Below are 16480 nucleotides of genomic sequence, written 5' to 3'. Positions count from 1 at the left end.
TTTTCTCTTATTTTTATTTTATTTTATTTTTCACCTACGTAACTTTACCGAAAGAACCAAATCTTCAAATCTAGAATGGTGAAACAATGAATGCCACAATCCGGTCAATAGTTCGCTGTACTGAACCAATGCTGCTGATTAGATGCACTCCCCGAAGGCCATGTGGCTGATGGGATGTGTGAACATTTTTTCTATTACGTATATATTTGTTTTGGTTTATGGAGGGACAAATGTGGGAAGGTGTTATTTATTTTATTATACAAATTCACCACAACAACGCTGAATGATTATTTGGTGTTAAGCACATTCTAATTAATGGTTATTATTCGGGATCACTTGGTACCTGCCTTTGGAAATCTGATTATCGTTACCTGTAATGGAAGCAATGCATTACTCAACAACGCTAACCAGATATTGCATTTGCATGTATCTTGTCATACACAGGCTAGCCGTTTAAGTTGAAAACTAATTAAAGCTTTATTGTTTATTAATTCCGACTACAATTACTCTTAGCAAGCAACCTGCCACCACCTCTTTGCAAATTGCAAGTAAAATGTTTCGTAAGTAAAAAAAAATCACTTGACAAGCTTAATCATGGTGCTCGTACAATGCATAGACATTGTACAGAGTCACTGATTTGGGGGCACAATTTGTAAAAGTTCCGTGATACAAGTTGGAATCAGATGTTACACCCACGAGGCTCACTTAATGGACTGCTTCGTCAGGCTTGTTCGTCACGCACAATTACGCGCAGCTGTGGTAGACTCATGATTACGGATGCAAAAGTATTATAAATAACATTACCCATGCCTGAAAACCTCCCTTCGATTATATTAGCCATACATAATTTCGATTTAAAGCTTTCGTGACTGCAGGGATTCATCTTCTTGGTTCTTTCGGTAAAGTCACGCAGAATGGAAATAGTAAAATAATAAAAATAAAACATAATAAAATAATTCTCACTTATTATTTTATTATGTTTTCTTTTTATTATTTTATTATTTCCATTCTACGTGACTTAATAAATAAAACATAATAAAATAATTCTCACTTATTATTTTATTATGTTTTCTTTTTATTATTTTATTATTTCCATTCTACGTGACTTTACCGAAAGAACCAAGAAGATAGCCATACATACTTTTGTAATCATCAGAAAACAAATGTTGTTTTTCTTCTTCTGAGTGATTGCATATTTGTGACGAGAGTCTGCGCCGAAGATGCGCTGACAGCCGGTCTGTTTCATCAACTATCGCCGTGAATATATGTGGTACCCAGAAAATAATAAGGCATTTCAAGTAGAACGACGTTGTTAAGCAACACGATGCAGTGTGAGAAGAAGCCTACGTTGGTGCGTTTATTTACCTAAAAGAAATACCCCCGATAAGACTTGATTTTAAAAAATGTCATCACATTCTCGCAGACAACATTCATACAACAAGTTGCATTTTTTATAAATATAAAGACTTCAGGCCTGCAGCTGAGGAGGGCACTGATGAATGGCAAGCAATACCATTTCCAATTTTGGGAAATTATTCTTACTTACAAACGTCATGCAATATACCTACAAAAGTGTTGAATCCAACGTGATAAAAGTTTTAATACGATTCTTACTTTTCCAGTGATTGGGATTCATCTTTTTAAATTATTGAAACTCTGTCATCTTGGTGTACAGCGTGCGTGCTTAGTCTCGCTTGTCAATCCGCTGCTGGATGAGGGCCTCCTCCCCGCGCTCCTTTGTGAGCCGTATTTCGTTTGCCATACTTCACCACGCCGGTCAGTGCGGGTTTGGCAAAGACGGAGGGACAGCAGAGGAAGACCACGTGCTACGGCGTGTGGTGTTCGCCGATCCAAGCGCTATCCAGGCTAAAACCTGCTTAGCTTCCCAAACCTCACGAGGCCGGCCGTGGTCCGGGTGATTTTGTCACAGGCGTGAATTTTTTGGTCACAATCGTTTATTCGTAACTCTGTGTGTGCGTGTGATTGTTCCATAGATCGAACAGCTGTTTTAGCCAATTGTAATTGTTTTGTTGTGGGGTCCTACGTGCATTGAAACTGGAGGACAGTCAAAACTTTCAGACAGTGGATTATTAAAAAATATATATTTAAAAGTCATGATTACTTATTTCATTTTCTCTCGAGTAATACTATACATGAAAGCTAATTTGTAATAAGGACTGCAAACTTAAGATGGCTCCAGATTTTCCATTTTAAATGCAATCACAATGACTTAAGTAAGGTCCTCTGTGAAACCTCACGAGGGGCTACTGAGATTCCACAACTGTTTGATAATTAGTGATTTTAATAAAAAAAATTCCATGGGAAACCCCACTGAGTCTCAAGTTAATTGTTTTTTATGCTTGCCGAATTTCTTGCATTTCTTGCATGCGGATTGCCACTTTGGATGGCCTCACAAAAAGTGTGCGCGATGGGAACTATTTCTCCTTTGCCATCCCACCTCGTCACTCAGAAGGCAGGGCGTCCCCCCCCCCCCCCCAACATTCTGCGTGACGGGAGTCTCTTGCTAGAACTGATGATGCGTGGCTGTCACCTTTGCACGAGCCAACAACCGTGACTTCAAAGCCGCTGGACATTATAGAACAGTTCGGCATGTCTTCTTGGTTCTTTCGGTAAAGTCACGTAGAAGGGAAATAATAAAATAATAAATAATAAAACATAATAAAATTATTCTCACGACGTTTCGGCCACAACGCAAGCAGCCGTCATCAGGTGAAAAACAGGTCTGTAGAGAAGACAGACACTGTCTTCTCGACAGACCTGTTCTTCACCAGAGGACGGCTCTGTCTTCTCGACAGACCTGTTCTTCACCTGAGGACGGCTGCTTGCGTTGTGGCCGAAACGTCGTGAGAATTATTTTATTATGTTTTATTTTTATTATTTTATTATTTCCCTTCTACGTGACTTTACCGAAAGAACCAAGAAGATGAATCCCTGCAGTCACGAAAGCTTTCAATCGAAAAAGTTCGGCATGTCTTGAATAACCCTTTTCCACTGGCACATCCGAGTGGAGTCGGCACGAGGCCAAGCAGGGCCAGGGGCGGGGCCAATGACTTGTTCGTTACGTGTGACGTCCGTCAGAACACAGCGAGAACACAGCTGTGCGCGGTGGCGAGGTGTTAACTGCCTCGCCTGGTATGCAGGAGTTCGTGGGTTCGATCCCAACCCTGACTCTCTCCTCGTGGTTCCATGGAATTTTCTCCAGGTCCTCTAGTTTTTCCCTCCACGTTTAGAAACATGCGTTTAAAGTATTTGGCTGCTATAAATTTCCACGCGATAAGCCACTTAGTTGAGCAATCATTTGTGGCCAGGTAGCTTCCGAAAAAGAGCTTTATAGCTCAGTGAGCCTGAACTGGTAAAATAAAACAAAAGTTTAGTTGTAGTTTTACATGGCGTCACCGCATCATCTACATGCATTTCGACTTATTCTTTGCAAGTGACGTCAATCTAGCGCCACCCGTGCAGTGGAGAACTGGAATCAGAATTGTGAATTGGGACTACTGAATTTGTCAACGATATTTGGATTGTCACACAAGAACATGATGTATTATTCTTGGGAATCCGTAGATTATGCCTGCAATGTACTATAGACATGTGTGCGAGATGCGAAAATTATTATGTTTTATTTATTGACAATCACTAACCTCAAAAATGCCCTCAACACCCGCAGGTCGGAATCTCACAAGTTCAATAATTAAATGTGTCCATGCCACAACATCAAGGCAGACTGACAAAGATTTAGTTGGAACACGCAGTGCAAAAAAAAACGTTAATGAACAAAATCTGCAAATTAAAACACACGACACTGTGCCCATTAACACGTACTCGTGATAAAAATAAATAAAAATAAGATAATGACATGGCAAGTCATTGTTAAATTTCACTGTGCAGCTTCAAAACAACGCTATGCTGTGCACTTTAATCGTGGAACATTGACACTCGCCTGACTTGCCCGTTTGCGCCGATTATTCTTTAGGGCCCTTCTTTGCGGCAGTGGCCATGCTGATCTAAACTGGTTCGAGCCGAGTACAGTGCCAGATCTCTCTGTTCAATTGTTGGCGTGTCTGTCTGTCTGCGCGTGTGCTTTATGTATGAGAGCGGTGGTTCGGCGGTTAAGAGCGCTCCACTACGAACCCGGCGACCCGAGTTCGATTCTCGCTCACGGCCAACACCAGTGACGAATATCTGAACCGGTCTTGAGTACCTGATGCGACTCAGCCTCAAATGAGTACGTGGCGCGATGTGTAGTAAACATCGCCACTCAGGAAACGTAGGCAGCCAGGCGTGGTGTCGGACACCCAGCCCCTCGTGTGCCGTGCCAGCTTTCGTAGGTGCTCACTAACAGCACTTGTCCCAACAGCCTGTTAAGGCTATAGGGGAATCTTTGTCTCGTGCTTATTTATGAGATCTAACAAAATAAATTCAATTAAACTGAGAACACCATCTGGGTGGTACTGTGGTTGGTGGAATCAACTTGACAGTTGGAGCATTGCGAGCACATCCTGAACTAGAGATCAAACTCAGCCGATCATCATTCCACGGATGATGAAAAAAAATGATTACCATATTGTGGGACATCAACAGTGATTTTCTTGGAAAGTGACTGACCACCGCCATGTGATTGTGGCATTGATACTACTGGCTCAGACCCACAAATAGACAAGTGGTAACTGGTTGGAAAAAAGAAAATCCATGCCTTCTGTGTCATAGCAATGCGCAGATGGCATGGATTTTCCGGCATGAGTCCAGGCCTAAACCTGCTGACCGTGATTAAACCCAATGCTGAAGTGAAACACACTGATGGTCTCACTGGCCATGATCAAACAAGGTTCTCAAGTGTAATGTGTGGATGGCCTCGGGGCTTTTCACTGATCATGGTATTTATATAAATAGATAACATATAAATTTCGATTTAAAGCTTTCGTGACTGCAGGGATTCATCTTCTTGGTTCTTTCGGTAAAGTCACGCAGAAGGGAAGTAATAAAATAATACAAATAAAACATAATAAAACAATTTTCACGACGCTTCGGCCACAACGCAAGCAGCCGTCCTCAGGTGAAAACCAGGTCTGTCAGACGCTGTCGCCTCGACAGACCTGGTTTTCACCTGAGGCGACAGCATCTGACAGACCTGGTTTTCACCTGAGGACGGCTGCTTGCGTTGTGGCCGAAGCGTCGTGAGAATTGTTTTATTATGTTTTATTTTTATTATTTTATTACTTCCCTTCTGCGTGACTTTACCGAAAGAACCAAGAAGAAGATAACATATAAATTAAAGTTTTCACTTGGCTGTCAGACAGCATGATGGATTCGTAGTTAATAACTGTCTACGCAACATCAGGGAGCCCCGCCTGGTTTCTGGACAAGATAGATCAATTGGAGACCGCAGATGTCATTCCATAATGTCAGTCAGGTGCAGAGTTGGTCGCAAACCATTTGGAGCCCTAAGCACAAGCTATTTTTGCGTGCATCAAGTAACTATGAACATTATACGACGGACGAGCAGCATCACTTGCTTATGTCACGGTTGTGTGAAATAAGTTGCCGACTCGACTAATTACGAGAATTGATCATTGTGATGGTGCAATTTAATAGCGTTATAGAATGATAAAATGATGATATTTGAATCGGAATTTGATCCGGTGCACTCCAATTTTTTCTCATAAATCTGGAGTCCCCTACCCCCCCTTGAGCTGCTTAGTTTGCTTAGTGTCACAGTTGCTGGGCACCGGCGAGGCGCTACCAAACTGGGCCCTCAAAGAGTCCCGTGTCACATTTGAAATGAAAATGAGTGACAAAAAAACAATCCCAAAATCGATGATTGCACTTGAGAAAAACTGAGAGGTGTTTGACGGGTGCCGAAATGTGGAAGTACGCCACCGAAACTACGTGTGAAAACCGGTAACCGAATTCCAAAGTGAGACAATCAAATTCTGTAACTCTGAGCGGGACGGCCAGGCGAGTGTTAATGCCCTGCGAGACACCATGCAAAGTGCAAAGAACGAAAGACGCAGTACGATAACAACCTGCCACAAATCGGGACGCGAAAAAAAGCAGCTGTAATTACCCTGTTCGTGAGAAATGACTAACGGAACACGTGTCGACAACACAAAGGGCATGGAGGACGGTGAAGGAAGAAACAAAGGGGACAGCAAAATGAACAGAAAAAAGAAACAGTTAGACAGAAAAACAAGTATTAAAACTGTAAGCGCACACAAATGACGATGTGTATGGGAGACGCAGCCTGCAATCGCGGGGATGACGGACACGGCTCGGTTGGAGGCTCCCTCCGTCATTGACAAAGGCGGCGTGGGGTTTTTACGGACACCATTGCACATCCATACACATATGCATTTGTATGTACAGCTATATGAGCAAATGAAACCATGCGAACAGTTGTTGCCTTTCCCTATCAGACGCAGGATAGCCTCACGGATTCTCGACATTTGGGTGAGGGTGGGGCAGCGGGGTTTCTGTTTAGGGTGCTTGTGCAGACGTTTTGGAGGTGCCCACACTTGACCTCACCACACACAATGTTCCGATCGACTAACTATGGAGTGCCCATTTATGCTGCTGGGTGGGCAGAAGTTGAGAGCGTGAGTGGGGCGGGCGGGGGGTGGTTAAATAGCTTGCCGAAATCATGGGACCTCCTTTGCCAGTAGCAAAATATCAGAATAGGTTTTCCCCCTATGGTCTAACACCGTTTTGAGACGAGGCTCGAAAGAAAACTGTCTCTGGTGTGAACCAATCAGTTTCAAAGACACTGCATATATTATCAGGGTATGTTTTTTGTTTGCATTCTGACCACAAGTATTGTGGTTAATGCAGACGTGATTCATAGTAAAAGGTTTCAGTTTGGTGTTTTAACATCTTAACACCTGTTTTGTTATTTTTGGTTCAGTTCGGTAAAGTCACGTCGAAGGGAAACCCTATTCTCACAGCTTGCCGATAGCTCTAACTGCCGTGCCGCGAGATCGGACCGATGATCTCCGTATATCTTTCGCAAGCCCAGCGTGCTGACCATCACACGGAGGCAGAGCATATCCCTGCTCAATCGTACTCGAACAATATTCGCCTTCAGATTTTCAGCACCGGACCTGACAGCGTCTCCCAGTAATAATTAACCCAGCAGAAGGATTTGAGAAGTTCTGCGGCAGTTTACTTCATTAGCTGATGACCGAACGGATGTACGTGTGTTGAAATTATTTCGCAGCGTACGTAGCCAGCCTTGCTAATCGGAGGTGCGCGGGAAGGACAACAAACTAAACACAAAAAGCAGTTCTAAAGAAATGAGTTTTCAATCTAGATGATTGAAAAGTGCAAAGCTCCCAGTGGCTTCCTAATATCGGAGGGAAGAGCGTTCCAGACGGCCGCGGAAGCGCATCTGAAAGCGCCGCGTGATGCGGTGACCGTCTTTGTTCGATGGCCAGGCAAAAGCCGCTGCTGCGAGGATGACCGGAGTTCGCGTGATGATGGTGTGATGCTCATTGACGACATCCACGAGGCATCGCGGTTCATTTGCGACAAGCACTTTGTGTGTAATGAGTGAATGGCTGGCAAACATCTGGCAGATCGCTTTTCGGAAAGCCCCGCGGAGAAATGTCGGGCTAATTTAGGCAAGTCCACGTGGAGATCGCTCGTTTGCAGAGACCACTTGACGTGGCGAACTGAAGGCATCACCCGGGGCGCTGGTGTGTACACTGGCGTAAGCGTGATTGCAATTTGTGCAATTACGCTGGTGCGGAATGCATTGTTGTTCGCGTATCTATGCGCGTGTCGCCGTAAGTGTAGGTGTGTTGGTGTTGATATCATATATACAGAACTTATGGTGTCCGTGGACCTATTACCCGCAGCTCCTATAATTATCAATGGCAGCTCTCGGCTCCGCGCAAACTCCTATTATACGCGGCCCTATGGTAATTATCCATGATTTTACCCATAATGCACAGCAAAGAAGTTTCCTAATACTCGTATTTTTTGCGGATAAGAGGAATCACGCAGGAAAATCTTCGCATTATCCGCACTTTTTTTTATTTTACCCCATGGATAGGAGGATTCAAATTTGCGGTGGATAATAGGATCAGCGATATTGGTCGCCCAAACCAGCGCAGATACGAGGATTCTCCTGTACGTTGAAATTGCAGAGGTGGCCTCATGGTTAAAGCTAGTATTGGCAACAACCGACAGTCAAAAAGGCATTACCCTACGAACCTCGGTCACCTGAGTTTGATTCCCAATCACGGTTGACATCAGTGACTGTTATCTGAATCTGTTCTGGGCACCACCTAGATTTACTCAAACCTTAAACGAGTACCTGATGTGGTGGCATGTAAACATGAGCAAGTGAGGGCCGGGCGTGGTCACTAGCCACACTGTGCTGAGGTTAATAGGTGCTCGCTAACAACCCAGTCGACCCGGGTTCGATTCCCGCTCACGGCCAACACCGGTGACGATTATCTGAACCGGCTTAGGCCTCCCCTAGGTCGACTCAGCCTCAAATGAGTACCTGGCCTGGTGTGTAAACATCGCCGCTGGTCGTGGTGCTGACCACCCACCACCTGTGTAAGTAGCAGAGGTGTGGACTCGAGTCATGTGACTTGGACTCGAGTCAGACTCGAGTCATGAATTTGATGACTTGCGACTCGACTTGGACTTGCATAACAATGACTTTGTCCCACCTCTGGTAAGTAGGCTACATGGCTGACCTTCGCCTTTGTTTTGTATGCATCTGTACGAGTATGTAATGAGTGCGTATGTGTAGGAGTGTATAATGTGTGCGTATGTGTAGAAGTGTGTAATGCGTGCGTATGTGTAAGAGTGTGTAATGAATGCGTATGTGTAGGAGTGTGTAATGAATGCGTATGTGTAGGAGTGTGTAATGAATGCGTATGTGTAAGAGTATGTAATGAGTGCGTATGTGTAGAAGTGTGTAATGCGTGCGTATGTGTAAGAGTGTGTAATGAATGCGTATGTGTAGGAGTGTGTAATGAGTGCTTATGTGTACGAGTGTGTAATGTGTGCTTATGTGTACGAGTGTGTAATGAGTGCTTATGTGTACGAGTGTGTAATGAGTGCGTATGTGTACGAGTGTGTAATGAGTGCGTATGTGTAGGAGTGTGTAATGAGTGCGTATGTGTACGAGTGTGTAATGAGTGCGTATGTGTACGAGTGTGTAATGAGTGCGTATGTGTACGAGTGTGTAATGAGTGCGTATGTGTACGAGTGTGTAACGCGTGCGTTTTGCGGTGTGCACTGCGATACGACCCGGTGGCGAAACGGCGTGGTAACGCCTAGCGACGATCTAATTCGCCAAATACAAGCCAGCAGGGCATATCAACGCACATCGGTGGTGGCAGCGTCGTTGTTAGGTGGCGGTGGTGGTGGCAATGCCACGGCGGATTTGGTACGTACGAGTCTAACGTCAAAAAAAAATTAAAGAGGCAACGAAGCCGACGTAAACATTCGTCTCGATTAGTGAGCTCCCAATGAAGACGGGCAAGCGATCTGGCAGGCCGCGGTGAACCACTGCGTACAACGCCGGATGCGATGCGTTAAAATTTTCTTCCACGGCCGCTTGCTAAACGGCAGAAATTTCGTCGCCCATCGGCCAATCAGAAGCCTGCAAGGCGCGGGCTGTGGAGACGGAATTACGCTGCGAGACGGATGACGTTTTCACCGTTCTGTCATTCTCTCATCCTGTCCGTGGGACAGTCGCTCAGATTAGTGGGTGGAGAAAGGTGGCGACGTTCGCATCTCAAGACGAGCGCGCGTGCATATGCATGTGTGTGTGTGTGTGGATGTGTGTGTGTGTGTGAACGTGTGTGTGTGTGGGGAGCGGTGGTGCAGCGGTTAGCACGCTGCGTTACAAATCCAGTGACCCGAGTTCGATTCCTGCTCATGGCCAACACCGGTGACGATTATCTGAACTGGTCCTGGGCCTCCCCTAGGTCGACTCAACCTCACATGGGTACCTGATGCGATGTGTAAACATCGTCACTGGAGAGACAAAGGCGGCCGGGCGTGGTGCTGGCCACCTACCCCCTCATGACCTCGTGCCCATGCCGACATTCATAAGTGCTCACTAACAGCACTTGCCCCAACCGTCTGTTCAGGCTATATGGGGAATCTTTGCCTTTTGTGTCGTGCAAACGTTATGCCCGCATTTATATTCTCTGGCGTGCTCTCGTCAGTGGGTGCGTGAAGGCAAGACAACTAATGAATAATCCAACCCCACGTGCCCCCACTGCTCACCCAGCCAGACGCTTGCTTCAAGGCAGTCTCAAGAGGAAATGCCTCTGCCAACCACTCCGCCCCCCCCCCACCCCCCCGATCGCCCCAAAAAAAACACTACTGAACTACAACCTCCCAAACGGTCTTCTCCCTGGTGGCGTTTCCACAGCGACATCTGAAATCTCAGCGCTTTAGGGGGCCACTGCCAACGAGATGGGGGTAGTCGTGAAGACTCCAACCGATTCACTCCGATCACCTGCTCAATTGCGGTCCGTCGCCTCCGTATCACTCTTCTGTCACCGCCACTGAGATGGGAGGTGGTCGTGGAAACTCCAACACAACAGAGCAGAGATGATCTGGTGCCCACCAATTCACTCCGGTCACCTGCTCAACTGCGGTTCATCGCCTCCTTATCGCTCTTCTATCACGGCTACTGCTGCCGCCATGGTTACTGTTCCTACAAACTTGACTCATCCGCTCCTGCCACCCACGTTGATGAACTCTGTCCTATCAGCCTAACGGTGCCATCTCATCCATTTTGTGTGGAACCACCACCACACACAAACACACACCGCCGGTCAGAACGCTCATCTCTCTGCTTCCCTCCCCTCACCGCCCATCTTTGGAATTCCCTCCATTCGCGCCTGGGCAGCCGCCGGGTTAACTCAGCCTTAAATTACTACCTCGTTTGATGTGTGACCATCACCACCGTGGGAAGACAAAGGCAGCCGGGTGAGCGTGGTGCTAGCAACACCGCCCTTTTGTGTGCCATGCCGTCCTAACATATGCTCACTAACAGCACTTGCCCCAGCGTACTATAAGGGATGTTTGTATTTATTTATTAAATCGTGTATCTCCATAGAGTTCAAACATATGCAATCAGTTTACACACACACACACACATATGTAGAAGAGTTAAATTATTCACTGCCCTTTGTCAATCCAATGATGGATGAAGGCCTCACTTTGCTGTGGCTGTCAAGGTGGTTGTTTGACCATACTTCACCAGGCTGGTCAGTGTGAGTTTGTGAAGGGGGCTCTGGCCCGGTTGAGATATCACTCGGCACAGATATTAGCCGTGGCTGGGAATCAAACTCCAGTTGCCAGGTTTTATAGTGCAGTGCGCTAACCACTGCACCCCCCGCCCCAACACACATGTACAATGTTTACTACTTTGTACTGTTCGCCAAAAAGCGAAGAGTACAACGAAAATGCACGTATTAGAGCATTTATAGATTTCTATGTTTATAACTAGATATATATAGCATTGTCCTTACTGGCCTAACAATGGTGAGACTAGGCCATGAAGTAGGCTGTCTGTGCAGTAGGCCATATATTATCAGAGCGTGTTTGTTTGCATATTCGCCATAATTAGTGTGATGGTTAATGCAGACTTGATTCCTTGCAAAAGGTAGCTATTTGGTGTTTGAACATCTTGACACCTATTTTATTTCCAGAAAAAGTAAAACCTCTTCTTATTTTTCATACGTATGACATCCACTCTGCATAGGGTTCCGATAACAACGGTTTGTTTGGCTGTTTAGAACAAACGCGTGTGCAACTTGTTTCTTAGTTTTGGTAAATAGGTGTTCAGGAAAGTGTATAAATAGGTTGGTGGGAGAGTTAGACAACTGGTTAGTGGGAGGGTTTAATCGGAAAGAGGAGAAGCTTCATTTACTTGGGACACTGAGGGTGAGGGAGATCCTACGCATGATGCGATGCTCACCTCTGGGAAACTTAGCAGTCACGATTCCCAACAAAATAAACAACATCCCAGAACGGGAATCGTAACGATACAATACATTTCGACCGTGAGCACAAACTCTCATGCCGCTACAAAATAAAGCATCCCTTTCTTGTGCACATTCCCTGGGAGATTTAGCCAGATGGACTCTTAAGAGGCAGGGGTACTCACACTTTACCCCACCACATTGGACTGCCAAATGACGAGGATTGAAGCCATCGTGGCTGTGACTCCATATTGGCACTTGTCTTAAGATTATTTGGTTGCTCTAAATTTCCACGTGATGAGCCACTTTCTTTAGCTATCATTTGTGGCCAGGTCGCAAAAGAGCTACATAGCTCAGTGAGCCTTATCTGCTAAAATAAAAATATAGTTTATAGGACTGTGATTCCACGTTTGCTATTGGCTCCACACAATCATAATTTAGAACATCTTGTCAGCCACTGCTGGATGAAGGCCTCCCCATGCCAATGCCGGTCGCGGGGATTTGTTTGATCTCACGTCACCATGCTGGTCAGCGCCGGTAGGATCAAGAGGGTAACGGGTCGAGGAGCGGTTCACATATGACACTCGCCACTGATGATAGCTGGGGCCGGGACTCGAACCCACATCGCTGAGTTCACAGCACCTAACATTGCTCCACTATGGCTCTCCGTACCCCCCCCCCCCCCCACCAAGCTACCTACACATATTAAATAACATTAACTTCAATTATTAGTTATTTAATAAGGCAAAAGAGCCGATTGAGAATCATGTCTTCCGCAAGGAAGGAGCGGGTTACCATTTGCTAAACAATGACAATTCCGAAAGCAAACACTTTGTAGTTCAGTTGCAGATGTATTTTTCACGTTTTTTTGTTTGCGCGACCAAAACACGTTGACCTACTGCCGTAAGTTGTACAAAGAAAACAACCCCCACTGCTTACACAGATGCCGAACATAACCAGCGGTGGCTTTTGTTGTTTTTTGTTGTCATGAAAACCGAGATAATTCTCTGATAATTCTGTGAATATTGGCTTAAAGCTTTCGTGCAGGAATTAATATTCTTTGGGTCTTTCGGTAAAGTCACGTAGATAGGTACAAATTAATACAAATTTATTTTATATTGGTACAAATTAATAAAAATAAGAAATTTTATATTCATTATTTTTATTAAGCGGAGAGGCTAATAAAAATAATAAATATAATATTCATTATTTGTATTAATTTTTACCTATCTATGTGACTTTACCGAAAGACACAAAGAATATGAATTAGCTGCATGTTAAACGTACTCCCGTCTTTCGGCCAAATCACAGAAGATGGGCCTACGAATCGAATTGTCTGGCTTCCTTCAACACCACAAACAACCGCCACAACGCTACGAGAACCGGGGTGGTGGGCGGCGCGGGGGAAACATAAAACGTCTACCTGCACGCGCGCGCAATTAACTCGCGCATTCGCAGACACGGGCCACGTTCATTTAAAAATCATACTTCAAAGGGGGAAGGGCGAGGGTGGGGAAGAGGAGAATAAAAGTAGGCAATTATTAAAATGACACAGGAGGGGGGGGGGTGAAAGAGAACAGGCGAGGAGAGAGACGTTTGAACGTTTTTGGAGTGCGGAGCGGTGAGCGCTACCCACCTGATCCTTCCTCCGTTACCATACCTAGCCCCTCCGCTTTGTTCTGCCGCTCAAAAGCATTCAGATCCAGAACGCTGCATCGTTGGGAGAGGGGCACATGGGTTTCGCAGAAGGGGAAAAGAGGAAAACATGACAATGATACTGATCGTTATTATTACATTATTAAAAGCATCCATAATAAAGTTTTTTTTTGGGGTGAGATCGCGTAAATATATAAATGTGTCGTTAAACCGGCCGCCACCCGACACGGCCAATTGGGAAGGTTTGTGTCGGGTGGTGGCGGGTTTAACGACACATTTATATCTATATTTACGCGATCTAACCCAAAAAAACTGTATTATGGATGATATTGGTCGTGAAAGCCTACTACGTGTTAACTATCAAAAGCATATTATTATGACCGATAACCAAACACCACATCAGTTTAACACAGCCAAATAGTAAGGTTTGACACGTAAACAGAACATGCCAATTCGTCACTAGTACAGCACACCGGTGTGTTGGAGAGCAAAGCCACAACATTTACAATCTGAGTACGACGTTTTCGCCAGTAATCACAACCAGCTTCATCAGGCGACGGCGTCACTATTCGTCATCATTTCGCTTTGTGCAAGTTCTTTGTTGCGTGTTTCACTTGGGTATTTATTGCTTCCTTGCAACAATTTTTTTTTTACCCAAACTCTTATCTGCTGCTGCACCACTCTGTTGCTGGCCGCATTACCACTTTGGGCCTCTGCTCAGCAACCGTGATTATAAAATAATTATATCACCTGAGACTGAATGTATTTACTGGCTGACTTCTCACAAATTAGTACAAATTGTATCGACCCCGAATGGCTGATGGGCTGAGTTGATGCCCAACTGTGATTTCAACTTACAACCTTTCCGACATGAAGTCCAACACGCTAACCTCAACACCACCCATAATATATTACGTATAAAAACACGACCAACGTAATAATATCACAATTAACTAAATCATTTTTATCTTTACACAATATACATTTTTGGCCCATTTACATCTGACTGCTTGGTCCAAGAGGTCGAAAAATTACATTGCAGGTCTTTAAATAATAATATGTGCACATTTGATATGTTTTTCCATTTATTTGAATGACTGTAAATCCATAAGAAAATACAATTTAAATAAATATATATATTTTTCCCGAATCACACAATGTAAAAAATATATGTATTTATATGATTGCTTGCGCCGGCAGATGAATTATTGCATTGCAAGTCTTCACACAATAATAATAATATTCAATTGTTGGTAGTATGGCAACCGGGCCCATACATAGATAGCAATGAACTTCGGATCTCCGCGTCGAATCATAATAATAGCATGCACGCATCGTCAAACGTATAACATTTGTGTGACGTCAACTAAAAGCACGCAAAAAAAATCATTCCGAAGACATTTAATCTTGTGGTCCAAAACGGGACAGCCTACCACATCCCCCTCTAGACCAGAAGCTTCTCAGAGTGAACAATCAACGTTTCTGTTAACATTCCAAATTAACGTTTTATTTCGACAGGAACATTTTGTTTTATTGCGGGGGATGGAGGCGCTCACGCGGCCACATCAATCAGGGGGCAGCAATTTCCCTGGCGTTGCATTGTGGAAACGCCTGCAAGTCTCGCGCGCTCCGCGTTTAGCGCGTGACCTGCCCCGACGCCGTGTGACTGGCGGGCCAGCAAAGGCGGCCAGTCGGCCCGGCTGGGATATGTTCCATCTCGATATGCAGAAGAGAGTTTGTCAAAGTTGACACCGACTGGCTCTTTTTGGGTTGGGTCGATTCCACCTTAAACGAGCACTGGGCTGGGGCTCCCAGCGTCAACCTTTAGGGGGTTGGGGGGGGGTGGCTATATCCAGTGGTGTAAATTCCATGTTATCATAGCAGTGGCGAGTATCGCCAGGAAATGACCGAGGCTCACCTCTCTTTTCTATTTTAATTATGCCAATGGGCTGATGGAATGAGTAGACGACCGCCTGGGATTTTTACTGGCCACATTTGCCAAAAATAATGAAAATGTATGCTTTCAGATTTTTAATTTTTTTTAAACGTTGTCAATTAATTGCTGCATGAGTGCATCCCCATACTGTGCAATTCACTGGGTGTTGCTTAACCATACTTCACCACGCTGGTCAATGCCAGTTAATAACCAGCATCATGTTAGCCATGGCGAAGAATCAAAACTCGGGTCATCGGGTTCATAGCCCAGGGTGCTAAGCACTAAGCCAAAGTCCCCTTTGTCACACGTGGAATACAAAAAACGTTGTAGAAAGAGTTTGCATCAGATGGAATCTCTGCAATATGCCATTAGGCTCGATACTTGATTTGTGAGAATACAGGAGTGACATTTGAAAATTGTTTCATAGCCTCTATATAAACTGTTGACATGGCCGTGAGATGTTCTTCACCTGCATATCTGCATGAGTCCCGCAACGCTTTGGAAAAATGTGCTGTCTTTCTTGTCCTTGAGATAGTCCAGCATTTTCTACGAAAACAAGATCATTGCTGTGTCAATAGTACAAAAGTGAAAACCGACGTAGAATAAATCCTTGACAAAATCAAGTTAGCCAACAACGGGACGACACGATTTCGACAGGCAACTCCAAGAAAAAGCGGCAACTTGTTGGGGCAAATGACGTTACGCAACGCTTGGCCCGATTTTAATAGCCGTGTTGGAGCGTTCGCGAGATGGAAGCACAGCAATTCGGAACGGCAGGGCTTTTAATTTTTACTCCCCCCTCGGTTTTTTTTCCCAGATGAAATCAAATCCGCGGTTACATCGCGACTGCGGCCGTCCCGCCGTGTCGCGTCACAAAAACGAAGCATCAATTCGGATCAGTCCGCGGAAG

The 16480-nt window shown here is 45.0% G+C and overlaps 1 protein-coding gene across 1 annotated transcript in view; it reads right to left on the bottom strand.

Moving 5' to 3' along the window:
* LOC144949015 (ryanodine receptor 2-like) overlaps positions 1-16480 on the bottom strand; it is a 260188-nt gene that overhangs the window by 100467 nt on the left and 143241 nt on the right. The window contains exons 85-87 of the mRNA XM_078878800.1: positions 16040-16116; positions 13615-13688; positions 6086-6103 (exon numbers count right to left, since the gene is read on the bottom strand). Coding sequence (XP_078734926.1) covers positions 6086-6103; positions 13615-13688; positions 16040-16116 — 169 coding nt within the window. The remainder of the gene's footprint in view (positions 1-6085; positions 6104-13614; positions 13689-16039; positions 16117-16480) is intronic.

This window comes from Lampetra fluviatilis, chromosome 52, assembly GCF_964198595.1.
Source record: "Lampetra fluviatilis chromosome 52, kcLamFluv1.1, whole genome shotgun sequence".
NCBI classification, from domain to species: Eukaryota; Metazoa; Chordata; class Hyperoartia; order Petromyzontiformes; family Petromyzontidae; genus Lampetra; species Lampetra fluviatilis.
This window is presented reverse-complemented; position numbering and strand designations above follow the sequence as displayed.